This window comes from Anolis sagrei, chromosome 11 (genome assembly GCF_037176765.1).
Source record: "Anolis sagrei isolate rAnoSag1 chromosome 11, rAnoSag1.mat, whole genome shotgun sequence".
In the NCBI taxonomy this organism is placed as follows: Eukaryota; Metazoa; Chordata; class Lepidosauria; order Squamata; family Dactyloidae; genus Anolis; species Anolis sagrei.
The window spans coordinates 32,087,586-32,104,322 of record NC_090031.1 but is presented as its reverse complement, the minus strand read 5'-3'; the positions used below and the strand labels follow the sequence as shown (position 1 = coordinate 32,104,322).

The 16,737-nt window shown below is 46.9% G+C and overlaps 1 protein-coding gene across 1 annotated transcript; it reads left to right on the top strand.

Moving 5' to 3' along the window:
- The first annotated feature begins 239 nt into the window (after window positions 1–239).
- On the top strand, window positions 240–16,648 carry SARM1 (sterile alpha and TIR motif containing 1). Its single transcript, XM_060756767.2, has 9 exons — window positions 240–775; window positions 2,837–3,455; window positions 6,185–6,397; window positions 6,483–6,574; window positions 7,629–7,864; window positions 9,688–9,790; window positions 12,895–13,084; window positions 13,160–13,281; window positions 15,534–16,648. The coding sequence occupies exons 1-9, from the start codon at window positions 348–350 to the stop codon at window positions 15,661–15,663; spliced, it is 2,133 nt and encodes a 710-aa protein (XP_060612750.2). The 5' UTR covers window positions 240–347; the 3' UTR covers window positions 15,664–16,648.
- Window positions 16,649–16,737: the final 89 nt, after the last annotated feature.

Sequence of the window (16,737 nt, the reverse complement as noted above, 5' to 3'; positions counted from 1 at the left end):
GATCTCTGGGTCCCGCCGGGGCGACTCTATAGCGGGACCTGGGTTCAAATTGCAGCGAAAGGAACAGAATACAGAAAATTGTCAGCCAGTAGTGAATTTCTGATATATTTTGCAATTTAGGTCTCCCCCAAAATTGCAAAATAGACAAAAAACCCTTCCCCAAATCATCCCAGGACTCTTTGTCTAGGAGGAGGATGCAGTTGCCATGGAGACAAGCCCGCCTCCAAGGGGGCGTGTCCCATCGTTGAGTGACATCACCACCCGGGCAGGGATGCAGGAGAGGCAGGCCGTGGTACCCGCTTTGTCCTCCCGCAGCATCCCCGGCGGCTCTCCATCCTTCTGAGTCCATGGGGCTGACTCTCCTGCTCTCGGCCTACAAGCTCTGCCGCCTCGCCATGTCTGGCCCTGAAAACCGCCCCGAAGGCTGGTGGGCAGAGGGTCTCGGGCCCTGTCCGGAGGCCTCCTCTCCGGGCTTGGCCGCCGACATCCAAGCCGCCCTGGACCGGGCACTGCCCGAGCTGCACCAGGCCGTCTCCACAGCCAAGCGGGCCGCCGGGCCAGAGGACCTGCAATTGGCCTTGGCTGAGATCCTGGCCCTGGTGGAGGAGGCTTGGCTGATGCCCGCCCTGGGCCGGGAAGTGGCCAGAGGGCTCTGCCACGCCGTCCGGCTGGAGGGAGGCCTGGACCTGCTCCTCACCCTCCTCCAGTCCCCCAACCTGCAGACCCAGTGCCAGGCCGGGAGGCTCCTCGAGCAGATCCTGGTGGCCGAAAACAGGTGAGCAAGGCACAAACAGGACTTGGATTTCTATCCCCGGCATTGCCTTGGCCTTGTCTGCTGCAGCATCACACTTCTGGCTCATGCATGCATTTGTCTTCTCTTTTCGTGAGCCAGAAGTGTGATGCTGCAGCAGAAAAGACCAATGTGATTGTGCCGTTAAGAATGGCATCTATGTTTGACTGCCACAATCGCATTGGCCTTGTCTGCTGCAGCATCACACTTCTGGCTCATGAATTCCCTTGTCACTTCTTTTAGGTACCACTTTCTATGGTATGATCGCATTGGCTTTTTCTGCTGCAGCATCAGACTTCTGGCTCATGCATGCATTTGTCTTTTCTGTTTGACCCTACTTTTGACTGCCACAATCGCATTGGCCTTGTCTGCTGCAGCGTCACACTTCTGGCTCATGAATGCCCTTGTCACTTCTTTTAGGTGCCACTTTCTATGGTATGATCGCATTGGCCTCTGCTGCAGCATCACATTTCTGGCTCATGAATGAACATGACTGAAACCATCTTGAATTACATTATTAACACATTGAAAAACATACATATAATATTTGCAATTATCCTGACATTTATCACTTCTTCTAGGTGCCACTCTTAACAGCACAATCACATTGGTCTGTTCTGCTGCAGCATCATACTTCTGGCTCATGAATGCATTTGTCTTTTCTGTTTGATCCCACTTTTAACTGCCACAATTGCATTGGTCTTTTCTGCTGCAGCATCACACTTCTGGCTCATGAATGCATTTATTGCCTCTTCTAGATGCCACTCTTAACGGCACAATCACATTGGCTTTTTCTGCTGCAGCATCACACTTCTGGCTCATGAATGCACTAGCCTCTTTTTTTAGGTGCCACTTTCAATGACACAATCACATTGGCCTTTTCTGCTGTGGCATCACACTTCCAGCCCATGAATACATTTGTCTTTCCTGTTTGACCCCACTTTCAATGGCACAATCGCATTGGTTTTTTTTTCTGCTGCAGCATCACACTTCTGGCTCATGAATACACTTGCCTCTTCTTTTAGGTACCACTTTCAACAGCACAACCACATTGGACTTTTCTGCTGCAGCATCAGATTTCCGGCTGTTTTCCGTTTCTATTTCCTTTAACTTCCAGGATCGCATTGGTCTTTTCTGCTGCAAAATCACACCTCCAGCTCTTTTCTGTTTGTGTTTCTTTTAACTGCCAGGATCGTATTGGCCTTTTCTGCTGCAGCATCACAATTCCAGCTCATGAATGCATTTATCTCTTCTTGTAGATATCACTTTCAACAGCAGAATCACATTGGTCTTTTCTGCTGCAGCATCACACTTCCGTCTCTTTTTTTGTCGGCTGTTAGGAATTGTGTGAGTTGAAGTCCAAAACACCTGGAGGGCCAAAGTTGGCCCATGCCTGTTCTAAAAGTTACTTTCTCCCTCTGCCCTTCCCTGAACCAGACGGAACAATGCAAAAGGGCAGAGTTGGCATCCGCTTCTGTGGCTCATCTATTTGGAAATGGGTTTGTGTTGAGGAACGCTTGGAGAGCGAAGCGACTGCCTCGCCCTCGTCCGGACAGCGGCTTTTAGGGAGGATAATTGGGAAAATACATTAGCTGGAGCCAAAAGGGCGCCGATTGACCCCGTTGGCAGGGCTTCCTGGCACAAGGAAATAGCTCTGCTCCTGCGAAACCACAGAGCCCATCGTCCCCGCCTTTGTTCTTGTTCAAGGAACCAGAACAATCCGTCCTGCATTCTTGTGGCATTTCGTGATCGTCGCCAAAGCTGTGCCAAGAGGCCCCGGCACTCCTATTGTTCCCTTGGGTGCTCTATGTCTCCCAAGAGCATGGGGAAAAGTGCTTGTGAAAAGAAAAGGGACCGTTTGGAGCCTTGGCAGGATGGCATGAAGAGCCAGCAGCATTGGTGATTGCCAAATTGATGTCAACATCTTGGGCTCCCAGAGTCCAAAAGCGTTTGGCTTTGCTATGACTCATGTTGACTGGGATTGCATTGGCCTTCTTTGCCGCAGAGTAGGGGGAAATGTGACTCTCTGACTCGCTTCTTTTGCAGGGATCGGGTGGCCCGCATCGGCCTGGGGGTGATCCTGAACCTGGCCAAAGAGCGGGAGAATGCGGCTTTGGCGCCCTTCACGGCGGGCATCCTGGCGCATATGTTCAAGCACTCCGAGGAGACCTCCCTACGGCTGATTGCGGACGGGGCGCTGGACGCCATCCTCTTCTGGTGCCGTTGGAGTGACCCGGCTGTCTTGCGCCACTGCGCGGCTGCCCTGGCCAACTGCGCCATCTACGGCGGGCAGCACAGTCAGCGGTTGATGGCCGAGAAGCGGGCCCCCGAGTGGCTCTTCCCGCTGGCCTTCGCCAAGGAGGACCCCTGGGTCCAGTTCCAGGCCTGCCTAGCTGTGGCCGTTCTGGCCGCCAATAAGGAGATCGAGCGGGAGGTGGAGCGCTCGGGGACCCTGGCCCTGGTCGAGCCCTTCGTGGCCACCCTGGACCCCGGACGCTTTGCCCAGACCCTTCTGTGCAGCGTTGACCACAGTCAGGGCCGGGCCGCTGGGGACCTGCAGGGCTTGGTCCCGTTGCTGGACAGCTCCCGCCCTGAGGCCCAATGCATTGCCGCCTTCTACCTCTGCGTGGAGGCCGACATCAAAGCCCGGCAGAGGAACACCAAGGTGAGCATTGCGGGAGGGCGGCCCTGGTCCCACAAAGAGCCTTGAAGACCCACATAACCTTTTAAACCCACATAACCTTTTAAAGGCCCTCAAAACCTTCCAAAGCCAAACAAAGTTCTTTAAAACCCATGAAACACCCTCAAAGACCCCTAAAGACCCTTAAAAGCCTCAAAAGACTCTCAAAGCCCACCAAACTCATTCAAAGTCTTCCAAAGATCCCCAACAACTCTCAACCCCCCCCCCCAAACCTGCATTTTCTAATCTTCTTTCTTTATGGCATCATAAAACACCTCCCCTGCTTTTCAGCGGTACCTAATTTCTCTAATTACAGCTAAAGCTGTTTTCAAATTGCTTAGGTAAACAATGAGGTAGGGTGACATTTAGCAGCTCACGCCAACCCGGGGATCAAACTTGCAACCTTTTCGTTGATAGATCTTACAATTGCTGATGATTTACCAGCTATGCTAAACCTCCGGTCCCAACAACTCTCAAAGCCCCCCGCCAAAACTTTCCAAAGATCCCCAAGGGCTCTCAAAGCCTTCCAAAGCCAAACAAAGTCCTTCAAACCCCATGAAAGACCCTAAAGACCCCTAAAGACCCTTTAAATCCACCCAAAGACTCTCAAAGCCCACCAAACCTACTTAAAGTATTTCAAAGACCCCCAACAACTCTCAAAACCCTCCCAAACCTTCCAAAGACCCCCCAAGGGCTCTCAAAGCCTTCCAAAGCCAAACAAAGTCCTCCAAAACCCACAAAAGACCCTCAAAGACCCCTAAAGACCCTTGAAATCCCTCGAAGAATCTCAAAGCCCACCAAACACAGTTTTCCAAAGACCCCCAACAACTCTTCAAGCCCCCCCAAAAAAACTTTCTAAAGACCCCCAAGGGCTCTCAAAGCCTTCCAAAGCCAAACAAAGTCCTCCAAAACCCATGAAAGACCCTCAAAGACCCCTAAAGACCCTTTAAACTCACCCAAAGATTCTCAAAGCCCACCAAACACACTTAAAGTCTTCCGAAGACATCCAACAACTCTCAAAGCCCCCCCCCCAAACCTGCCAAAGATCCCCCAAGTGCTCTCAAAGCCTTCGAATGCCAAAGTCCTCCAAAATCCATGAAAGACCCTCAAAGACCCCTAAAGACCCTTTAAATCCACCCAAAGACTCTCAAAGCCCACCAAACACACTTAAAGTCTTCCAAAGACACCCAACAACTCTCATCCCCCCAAACGTTCCAAAAATCCCCCAAAGTGCTCTCAAAGCCTTCCAAAGCCAAAGTCCTCCAAAACCCACAGAAGACCCTCAAAGACCCCTAAAGACCCTTTGAACCCACCCAAAGACTCTCAAAGCCCACCAAACACAAAGTTTTCCAAAGACTCCCAACAACTCTTAAAGCCCCCCCTCCCAAAAAAACTTTCTAAAGACCCCCAAGGGCTCTCAAAGCCTTCCAAAGCCAAACAAAGTCCTCCAAAACCCATGAAAGACTCTCAACGATCCCTAAAGACCCTTTAAACTCACCCAAAGACTCTCAACGCCCACCAAATACACTTAAAGTCTTCCAAAGACCCCCAACAACTCTCAAAACCCTCAAATCTTCCAAAGACCCCCCCAAGGGCTCTCAAAACCTTCCAAAGCCAAACAAAGTCCTCCAAAACCCATGAAAGACCCTCAAAGACCCCCCCAAGACTCTCAAAGCCCACCAAACACACTTGAAGCCCACCAAACACACTTCCAAAGAGCCCCCCCCCCCAAAATTTCCAAATATCCCCAAGGTCTCTCAAAGCCTTTCAAAGCCAAAGTCCCCCAAAACCCATAAAAGACCCTTAAAGACCCTTACAACCCTCCATAGCCCCCCAAAGCTCCATAGCCCCTCAAAGCCTTCCAAATAAAGTCCTCCAAAGCCCATGAAGGACTCTCAAAGAACTTCAAGTACTCTTACAATCCTACAAAAGCCCCCAAAGGCCCAGAAGCCCTCCAAAACCCATAAAGCCAAACAAAGTCCTCCAAAACTCACCAAGGACCCTCAAAAAGCCCTGAAGACCCTTAAAAACTTCCAAAGACCCCCAAATGCCTTTCAAAGAGACTTAAAGTCCAAACACCCAAGCAACTCCCAAAAGCTCTCAAAGACTTGCAAAGACCCTCACAGTGCTCCAAAACCCCTCAAAGACCCCTGAAGATCCTTCAAACCCTCCAGTCTCTCAAAGCCTTCCAAAACCCACCAAATACACTTAATGTCTTCCAAAGACCTTCAACAACTTCCAAAGACCATCAACAACTCCCAAAGGCCCCAAAGACTTCCAAAGCCAACCAAAGTCCTCCAAAACCTTCCAAAGACCCCGAAAGACCCTCGGGGCCTTCCAAAGCCCACCAAACACACTGAAAGTTTTCCAGAGACCCTAAGAAACTCCCAAAGGCTCTCAAAGACTTCCAGACACCTTCATAGTCCTCCAAATCCCATCAAAGCCATCCAAAGACCCATGTTGACACTTCCAAAGACCATAAACAACTCCCAAAGGCCCTCAACGTCTTCCAGAGACCCTCAAAGGCTTCCTAAGCCTCTCAAAGACCCTCAACAACTCCTAAAGGCCCTCAATGTCTTCCAGAGGCCCTCAAAGACCCCCAAAGTCCCCCATAAAGCTCTCAAGACCCTCCAAAGACCTTCAAAGACCCCCAAAGTCCCACAAGGGCCCTCAGAACTTTCCAAGGGCCCTCCATAGCTTTTCTTTCCCTGCAGATCTTTGCGGAGATTGGGGCAGTGCAGAGCCTGAAGCGGGTGGTGTGCTACTCCTCGAACGGGACCACCTCAGCCCTGGCCAAGCGGGCCCTGTCCACCATCGGGGAGGAGGTCCCTCGGCGCCTGCTGCCCTCGGTCCCCAACTGGAAGCCCCCCGAGGTCCAGGAGTGGCTCCAGCAGATCGGTTTCGAGAAGCACCGCTCACTCTTCCTGGTGGGGATGGCGTTGGGTGGGGGGCTCTGGGGTGGGAAAGTCGGTCCAAACTAAAGGGGGGTCTTCTCTTCTCTTGACTGCCAAGGAGCACCAAGTGGATGGAGACCTTCTGCTGAGGCTGACAGAAGACGACTTGGTGGGAGACCTGGGCATGACATCCAGCATCACAAGGAAGAGGTAAGACCCCAAGTCCAGGAATTAGGCCAATGGTCCGAGCTGGCCAAGCAAAACTAGACATACCCCAAAGTCCAGGAACGTTCAGCTAAAATCAATGAGCATTCTGAACTCAACTAACAATGGAGTTGAAGCAAACTTGGTATACAGAACTCCCATGACCAAGAGAAAATACTGAAAGTGTTGACTTTTGGGAGTTGTAGTTTGCCTACACACAGAGAGCACTGTGGACTCAAACAATGATGGATCTGGACCAAACTTGACACAGATACTCCATATGCCCAAATGCGAACACTGGTGGAGTTTGGGGAAAATAGACCTTGATGTTTGGGAGTTGTCGTTGCTGGGATTTATAGTTTACCTACAATCAAAGAGCATTCTGAACTCCACCAATGATAGAATTGGGCGAAACTTCTCACACAGAACCCTCATGACCAACATAAAATACTGGAAGGGTTTGGTGGACACTGACCTTGACTTTTGGAGTTGTAGTTTGCCTACACATAGAGAGCACTGTGGACTCAAACAATGATGGATCTGGACCAAACTTGGCACAAATACTCAATATGTGCAAATGTACACACTGGTGGAGTTTGGGGGGAAATAGACCTTGGCATTTGGGAGTTGTACTTGCTGGGATTGATAGTTCACCTACAATCAAAGAGCATTCTGAACTCCACCAATGATAGAATTGGGCGAAACTTCTCACACAGGGCCGTCATGACCAACATAAAATACTGGAAGGGTTTGGTGGACACTGACCTTGACCAACCCTGGATGGCTATCTGTTGGGGGTGATTTGAATGCGATTTTCCTACTTCTTGGCAAAATGGGGTTGGACTGGATGGCCCATGAGGTCTCTTCCAACTCTATGATTCTATGATTTGCAGAGCCCCAAGGGCTCCGCAGAGCACCCTTTGAGAACCACTGACTTAAGAGAGATCCAACCCACCAAACCAGGTCTAGATAGATTAAGTGTGGATTTCACAGTGACCATGCTGAAGAATCATGTCGACTGGTTGGAGCTGCTCAGACGTCTCTCCCTCTCCTCTCTCAGGTTCTTTCGTGAACTGACGGAGCTGAAGACCTACGCCAACTACTCCTCTTGTGATCGCAGCAATCTGGCCGACTGGTTGGGAGCCGTAGAGCCCAAGTTCCGGCAGTACACCTACCCGCTGGTCTCCTGCGGCATCGACCGCAACTTCCTCCACCGGGTCACCGAGCAGCAGCTCCAGGAGGACTGCCGCATCGGCCTCGGGTTCCACCGCGTCCGCATCCTCAACGCCGCCCGAGGTCATTGCCGGCGCCTCCGTGGTTCCTACAATTTATTTATTTACTTACAGTATTTATATTCCGCCCTTCTCACCCTGTAGGGGACTCAGGGCGGATTACAATGCACATATACACGGTAAACATTCAATGCCAGTTAGGTATACAACATATATAGACAGACAAAGAGGCTATTTAACATTCCAGCTGTGCCCAAGCTTTCCTGGCTCTATTCCGGCCACAGGGGGAGCCATTGTGACACCGAGTCCTTTGATGGAGTACTTCCTCATTCTTCTGCATGCTGCTGGAAGGTTTTATGGCGTCGTAAAGTAGTTAAATTAGCCTCCACAACAGGCATGTAGCCAGAGGGGGGGGGGGGTTGAGGGGCTTCAGCCCCCCCCCCCCCCGAAATTCTCAGGGTGGTCCGTGAGAAGGCCTTACTGGAACATTATTTAAACTAGGTTCTTGTGGGTTTTTTCGGGCTATATGACCATGTTCTAGAGGCATTTTCTCCTGACGTTTCGCCTGCATCTATGGCAAGCATCCTCAGAGGTAGTGAAGTCTGTTGGAACTAGGAAAATGGGTTTATATATCTGTGGAATGATTGGGGTGGGACAAAGGACTCTTGTCTGCTGGAGCTAGGTGTGAATGTTTCAACTGACCACCTTCATTAGCATTTGAAGGCCTGGCTGAGCCTGGGGAAATCTTTTGTTGAGAGGTGTTAAGATGTGCCTGGTTGTTTCCTCTCTGCTGTTTTACTGTTGTAATTTTAGAGTTTTTTAATACTGATATTATTTAAACTGTTATATTTATTCATATCATGATCTGATCACCATGCTCAATATATCCCATATTGGGATAATGATACAAAAGGTTTGCTAGGGTAGATCCTCAGCCCCCACTTTGAATCAAACTCAACCCCCCCCCCCCGAATCAAACTCAGCACCCCCCAAAACAAAATCCTGTCTACGGGCCTGCTCCACACATAAGGTGATACCTAAATTTCCTACTTGACAGATGCATAGGTCGACAGCAAGCTAGACAAATGGCTGGAAGCTTACTCCGATCTGGGCTGGCTTCAAACTCATGACCTTTTGGCCAGTAAATGATTAAATACTAGGCATGAGCAATCCATGGTTCTAAATGGTTCTAAAGTACTTACAAGCTAAAGTTCTGGTGGTGAAAACTAGGGGGTGCTGGTGCTTTGCTTCTACAGTGTTGGTAAAATTCTGGTGGTGAAAATTTCAGAACTCTTAACAAAACTCTCAAATTTTCATTATAAATGCTAGTTCCTAATTGGTTTTATCACAAAAATCACCAATAATGAAATAATAATTAAATTTTGAAAGTTTTGTTAGAGTTCTGAAATTTTCACCACCAGAACTTTAGAACCATGGATTGCCCAGGCCTAATGGAGATCGTAACCGGTTTGGGTCTGAAAAAGCCGCTTACTTATTTCTTCCTATTCTGTGGGATGGGAGCTTCAGGACAGCTCAGCTTCTTGGAAAATGTGTCAATCCATGGGTCTAAATGGTTCTAAAGTACTTACAAAACTAAAGTGCTGGTGGTAAAAATTTCAGAACTCTAACAAAACTCTCAAAATTTCATTATAAATGGCAGTTCCTAATATGTTCTAGCATAAAAATCACCAATAATGAAATAATAAATTTTGAAAGTTTTGTTAGAGTTCTGAAATTTTCACCACCAGAACTTTAGTTTTGTAAGTACTTTAGAACCATTTAGAACCATGGCCTATTAAATACAGCTGGCTCCCAACTGGCTGCGCTATAGCCTGGTACAATTCTCAGCATTGTAGTCCAACCACGCTTCCCTTCCTCTCTCCTTAGAAATGCTCCACTCCCCTTTGCCCTGCAACAGCACCAAGTCCATCGCCGAAGGGACCGACGTCTTCATCAGCTACCGCCGCAACACCGGCTCCCAGTTGGCCAGGTGGGTCACACTCTCTCAGCCCTTGAGGTTGCCCAGAGTGGGAAGAGGCAGGACACATCAATCTCTGCACCTCTCATTGAGTTCTCCATCCTACTAGCATGCCTCTCATCTATCTAGATCAGTGCTCCTCAACCTTCCTCATGCCATGACCCCTAAATACAGTTCCTCATGTGGTGGTGACCCCCAACCATAACGTTGTTTTCGTTGCTACACCACAACTCTCATTTTGCTCTGGTTATGAATCGTCATGTAAATATCTGATATGCAGGATGTATTTTCATTCACTGGACCAATTTTGGCACAAATACCCAATACACCCAACTTTGAATACTGCTGGGGTTGAGGGTAAATAAATCTCGGCATTTGGGAGTTGTAGTTGGTGGGATTTATAGTTCGCCTACAATGAAAGAGCATTCTGATCTCCACCAATGATGGAATTGAATCAAACTTGGCACACAGAACTCCCATGACCAACAGAAAATACTGGAAGGATATGGTGGGCATTGACCTTGAGTTTTGGAGTTGTAGTTCACCTACATCCAATTGACGCAAAACAATGATGGATCTGGACCAAATTTGGCACAAATATTCAATATGCCCAAATGTGAACACTAGTAGAGTTTGGGGAAAATAGATCTTGGTATTTGGGAGTTGTCGTTGCTGGGATTTATAGTCCGCCTACAATCAAAGAGCACTCTGATCTCCACTAACAATGGAATTGAATCAAACTTGGCACACAGAACTCCCATGACCAACAGAAAATACTGGAAGGATATGGTGGGCATTGACCTTGAGTTTTGGAGTTGAAGTTCACCTACATCCAGAGTGCACTGTGGACTCAAACAATGATGGATCTGGACCAAACTTGGCACAAATACTCCATATGCCCAAATGTGAACTGGTGGAGTTTGGGGAAAATAGACCTTGATGTTTGGGAGTTGTCTACCTACTGGGATTTATAGTCTACCTACAATCAAAGAGCATTCTGAACCCCACCAACGATAGAATTGGGCCAAACTTCCCACACAGAACCCACATGTCTTGAAGGAACGTCAAGCCTCCCTCCAGCCTCGCACGCTCTCCACACTACCATGCGCCGAGCACACCTGCTCCCCCCCCCCCCCACCTTGGAGTCTCAGATACAGCCCTCCCCTTGGGTGAGAGTCCGGCCAATCACAGCGGAGGAGGGCGTTTGGTGGGGGGATATTTATCCTATCATCTATCTATCTATCTATCTATCTATCTCTTTATCTCTCTCTCTATCTATCCTATTTCTCTATGTATCTCTGTATATATCTCTTTATGTCTCTATCTCTGTATCTATCTCTATATGTATCTATCTACTTTTACATGTATCTATTTCTATATGTATATATATTTATATATATCTCTATATCTATCTATCTATCTATCTATCTGTATATGTAACTCTCTATTTGTATGTGTCCCTGTATGTATGTATGTATGTATGTATCTCTATATGTATGTATCTATTTGTATATGTATCTCTATGTATGTATCTATCTCTAAATGTATCCATCAATCTGTCATAGATACATTTTATTTTTTTACGACATATTTATGCCGCCCTTCTCACCCTGAAGGGGACTCAGAGCGGCTTACAAGACATATATATGTAAAATATATTATATTATTTGCATAGTACAATATCAGTATTATATATTACTATATATGTATGTATGTGTTGTAAGGGCTTGGACTGGATAGCCCTTGACACCCCTTCCAACTCTTATCTATCTATCTATGCTTCCTACCTATCCATTCATCTATCTATCATATGTCTCTCATTTATCATCATTTATCATCTATCTATTATCTATCTATCTATCTATCTATCATCTATCTATCTATCTATCATTTATTTATATATCAATAATATAGTATGTTTTATGTACATATGACTTGTAAGCCACTTTGAGTCCCCTTTGGGTAAATAAATAAATAACACTGTTCCACGGAGAAAAAGTTGCGGGCCTGAAAATAGTTGTTCTTTTATGATTTTGGGGTGATGAAAATGAAAATGACATTTAAAATGTATATTGGCTCTAGATTTTATGATATAAGCAATCACGTGATCACGTATGGTTGAAAAAAAATGCATGTTGCGACTTACACTATGGAAGATTCTAGAATATTCTAGAAAGTTTGATGATGCAGTATTAGTGCTGTGTCCAAAAGCCAGAAAGCCCAATATAAGGCCAGACTTTTGAACGGTGAGGGTCAGTCAGTTGAAGACTGAGACAGTATCGTTAAACATCGTTTTACATTGTTCTTTTGACTGTAGTTCTGCCTCCTCGCACGTGTGTAAATAAAGCACTATGGAAAAAAGATATCAAGGCCAATGGACTCCGTCAATGCTGTCAGACTACTGCTGGAGCATTGGAAGAGGGAATCCTTTCCTTGAATACAAAAGAAAAGTCAAGAGAAGCAAACAGGGTATAAACTCAAGTCATGATTAAAATGACATTTAAATTTTCAGACTTTTCAATTGCATTAGGCCTACTCATATAGTTTCTTGCTGCACAAACATAAACAATAGACTAATTAAATAAATATTTCTCATGTATAAACTATTGGTAATATAATTTGACTAAAATTTAGTAAATATTCACGGTTTATATACATGCAGTAAGGTTAGGCGCATTATCATAATATTAACAAATTACCTATTGTGGAGAAAATTGAAATAGCTGTTGCATAAAAATGAGAGCCAATTAACACATTTAATTATTATATTTGAATTCAGGATGTTAAATTTATTAAGAAACGGCACATTTCGTTTCCGCAACTGAGAAAAACTGAAAATTTGTAGAACAGTGTAATCCATCGACATTTCCTCTATATATATCTATTTTTTCTCTTTCCCTCCCTACCATTTTTTTCTCTATCTATCTATCTATGCCTCTCATCTATCTATTATTCATCTATCCATCTCTATCACTCTTTACCTATCAAGCGCCAGCGTGGCCTATGACTATCCCCACTTGTCCATTGGTGACCTTGGGTGGGTCACACTCTCTCGGCCCCAGACATACCTTGGTTTGACCCTGGGTTCCTCCTCTGCCTCTTGTCTCCCTGGACAGCCTGCTGAAGGTCCACCTCCAGCTGCATGGTTTCAGCGTCTTCCTGGACGTGGAGAAGCTGGAGGCCGGGAAGTTTGAGGACAAGCTGACGCAGAGCGTGGCCGGGGCCCGCAACTTTGTCCTGGTCCTCTCCCGCAATGCCCTCGACCGCTGCATGGGTGACCACGGCGGGAAGGACTGGGTCCACAAGGTGAGACACGTCAGCCCCTCACGTCGGGGAGTCTAGCAGATTCGCAGGTCTTACCACCGTGTATCTGTTCTCTAGGAAATTGTGACCGCCTTGAAGTGTGGGAAGAATATCATCCCGGTCACCGACCATTTCGACTGGCCGGATCCGGAGAAGGTTCCCGAAGACATGAGAGCCGTCCTGAAGTTCAACGGCATCAAGTGAGTGGGTTCGGAAAAGGTCCATATTTATTTAGTGTGTCAGAAGTGAATTGATAATACGTAAAAACTTGGTCTTGTACTAAATTTCCTTTGACCACTTGGAGTGCCTCTGTTGTGGCTGTGAGAAGGCCCTCCACTGTGCATGTGGCAGGGCTCATTCCACATTGTAATAGGTAGTCTGTGGTTTGCTCTTCTCCACACTCACATGCCACTTTGTGGCCCTACTTCTGAAGGTTGGCTCTGCATCTCATGGTCTGTTCAGTCCCTTCCAACTCGCCTAGTCTTCCATGTGCCCAGGATGGAGTCTCTCATCTGGTCTCAGCTACTGATTGAGGTTCTGGGTTTTAGCCTGCCACTTTTGGACTCTCGCTTGCTGAGGTGTTCTTGCGAGTATCTCTGTAGATCTTAGAAAACTATTTCTTGATTTAAGGCATTGGCATGCTAGCTGGGACTGTGGCGCAGCTGGCTGGGAGTCAGTTGCATTAAGATCACTACTGACCAAAAAGTCATGAGTTCAAAGCCAGCCTGGGTCGGAGTGAGCTTCCGACCATCTGTGTAGCTTGCTGCCACCCTTTGCAGCCTGAACGACAGTTGCATCTGTCAAGTAGGAAATTTAGGTACTGTTTATGCGGGGAGGCTAATTCAATTTAATTTAATACGCCATAAAATCTCCAGCAAGCAAGCAAAAGAATGAGGAAGTACTCCATCAGTGTAACAAATGGACAGTGAAGCAAGAGCTCCCCTAGTGGACAGAACACCCTCATGAAGCTGGAATGTTAAATAGCCTCTGTGTGTCTGTCTATATATGTTGTGTGTCTATGGCATTGAAGGTTTGCCATTTATATGCACATTTACATTGTAATTCGCCCTGAGTCCCCTGCAGAGTGAGAAGGGTGGAATATAAATACTGTAAATAAATATAAATAAATAAGTAGCTGATATCTGAACAGAGGATGGACCAGAGATGTCCTTTCATTGGCGGCTATTTCCCGGCGGATGTCAGGTGGTGCAAAACCGGCTAAACAGTATAATTTCTCCAGTGGTGTTGGGCATAGTCATCCTGTGATAATGCAACATGTCTCATTAAGAGCCACATCCACTGTTTTAGTGTGGTGAGATATGTTCCACATTGGGCATGCGTATTCAGCAGCAGAGCAGCAAAGTGCAAGGGCAGATGTCTTCACTGTGTCTGGTTGTGATCCCCAGGTTGTGCCAGTAGGATGTTATTTCTAGCACCCACTTTTTGCTTGATATTCAAGCAGTGCTTCTTGATATTCAAACAGAGCATGGCCCAGGGTAACTCCCAGGTATTTGGGTGTGCTGCAATGTTTCTGTGGGATTCCTTCCAAGGTAATCCTCAGAGTTCGAGATGCTTGTCTGGTCGTAAGGTGAAAAGCACATGTCTGCATTTTGGATAGATTAGGAATCCGCTGGTTTTCCTTGTAATAGGCAGAAAGAGCACCTATAACTTCTCTTCAACCATTTCAAAGCTCCCTGCTTGGGTGGTGATGGCACGATCGTCAGCATAGATCGTTTCCTCAGATCTCAATATGCTTGTCTGTTCTTAAGCTGGAAAGCACATGTCTGCATTTTAGATGGGATAGGAATCAGCTGGTTTTCCCTGTAATAGGCAGTAAGAGCACCTACAGCTTCGGAGAGCTTCTGTTCTACCCTTTCAAAGCTCCCTGCTTGAGCGGTGATGGCATGATCGTCAGCATAGATGAAACTCTCTGTCCCTTCTGGCAGTGGCTAGTCATTTGTGTAGATGTTAAACACTGATGGAGTAAGCACACTATTACAATATAATGGTATAGTATAATACAGTAACATTTAATACTGATATTGTACTATGCGAATAATATAATATATTGTATGTATATATATCTTGTAAGCCGCTCTGAGTCCCTTTCGGGGTGAGCAGGGCAGCATATAAATGTCGTAAATAAATAAATGATTGACAGTATCATAATCTGCTGACAGTTCTATGAAGGCCCATGACACTATGTAACAAAATTTGAAAAATAGTAAGTTCCTGTTTCGAAAGTGTTATTTCCTGTTTCATTGTGCAGAACTTTCCAGCACTTGCCTTTGGCGCCACCTAATGTTCATGTTGGAATTGCAAGAGGGTTCCACCTTTCAACCAATTTTCTGGCTGTGATCCCTTGGGATCAATGGATATGGAACTGGATGCTGGGGAAGTGACTTCTGAGGGTTCTCATCTGAGTTTTCCACCCTTTTTGCCCTTTCCACAGGTGGTCCCACGAATACCAAGAGGCCACCATTGAGAAGCTGATCCGCTTCCTGCAAGGCCGCTCCTCCCGGGATTCCTCCGCCGGATCGGAGAACAGCCTGGAAATCAGCCCTCCTCCGGGCCAGAACTGATGGGACTTAGAGTGAGGGTGGCAAGAAGGGGAAGAGGGAAACCAAAACCCCCTTTCAAACTAGTGTGGCCTTATATATCCTGCCCAAATAACCCAAGCTTGGCCATTTGGGAGGTCTACCATTGGGTAAAAGGGATGATGGGAGTTGTAGTTCAGGACAATGCTCTTTTCTCCCTCTAGTGGACTTTCCCTCTTGGCTATGGCGATGATGGGAATTGTAGTTAAGGACAATGCTCACTTCCCACCTCCAAGTGGGCCTTCCCTCTTGGCTATGAGAGTTGTAGTTCAGGACAATGCTCATTTCTCATCTCCAAGTGGGCTTTCCTTCTTGGTTATGGGGATGATGGGAGTTGTAGTTCAGAACAATGCTCATTTCCCATCTCCAAGTGGGCTTTCCCTCTTGGCTATGGGAGTTGTAGTTCAGGACAATGCTCATTTCTTATCTCCAAGTGGGCTTACCCTCTTGGTTATGGGGATGATGGGAGTTTTAGTTAAGAACAATGCTCATTTCCCACCTCCAAGTGGGCTTTCCCTCTTGGTTATGGCGATGATGGGAGTTGTAGTTAAGAACAATGCTCATTTCTCATCTCCAAGTGGGCTTTCCCTCTTGGCTATGGGGATGATGGCAGTTGTAGTACAAGACAAGCCCACAGCCTTACCTCCGAGAGAGGGTTGTCTTGCCCCCAAGCGGGAGGGATGATGGTGGTTGTAGTACAAGAAAAACCCACGGCCTTACCTCCCTCGTTCTCTGGAGGACGATGGGAGTTGCAGAGAGGAAGTACGTTTTCCCCACCCCCTTGGTTAGGTGGATGATGGGAGTTGTAGTCCAGAAGAAAAGCCCACTTGAGCACCCCCTTTGCCTTTTGAAGCCATGCAAACCCCTTTAGTGCCTGGGCAGGAGCTTTATTTACTCAGTTTAGTACATAACGGAGGGACATGATGCCTTTGTAGGATCCATCTTGGATTAAAAATACATACACATCCTATATATATCTATTTACTTCTCTACTTGGCTTCTCTTCTCGGGGATTTATGTATGGGTTTACTAAGTGGCACACGGTGGACGAGGCTAGTT

Coding starts and splice junctions, on each gene's coding strand:
- SARM1 (XM_060756767.2), top strand. CDS start 348: ATGGGGCTGACTCTCCTGCTCTCGGCCTACAAGCTCTGCCGCCTCGCC. Junction 7,865..9,687: donor CATCCTCAACGCCGCCCGAG/GTCATTGCCGGC, acceptor CTCTCTCCTTAG/AAATGCTCCACTCCCCTTTG. Junction 9,791..12,894: donor ACCGGCTCCCAGTTGGCCAG/GTGGGTCACACT, acceptor CTCCCTGGACAG/CCTGCTGAAGGTCCACCTCC.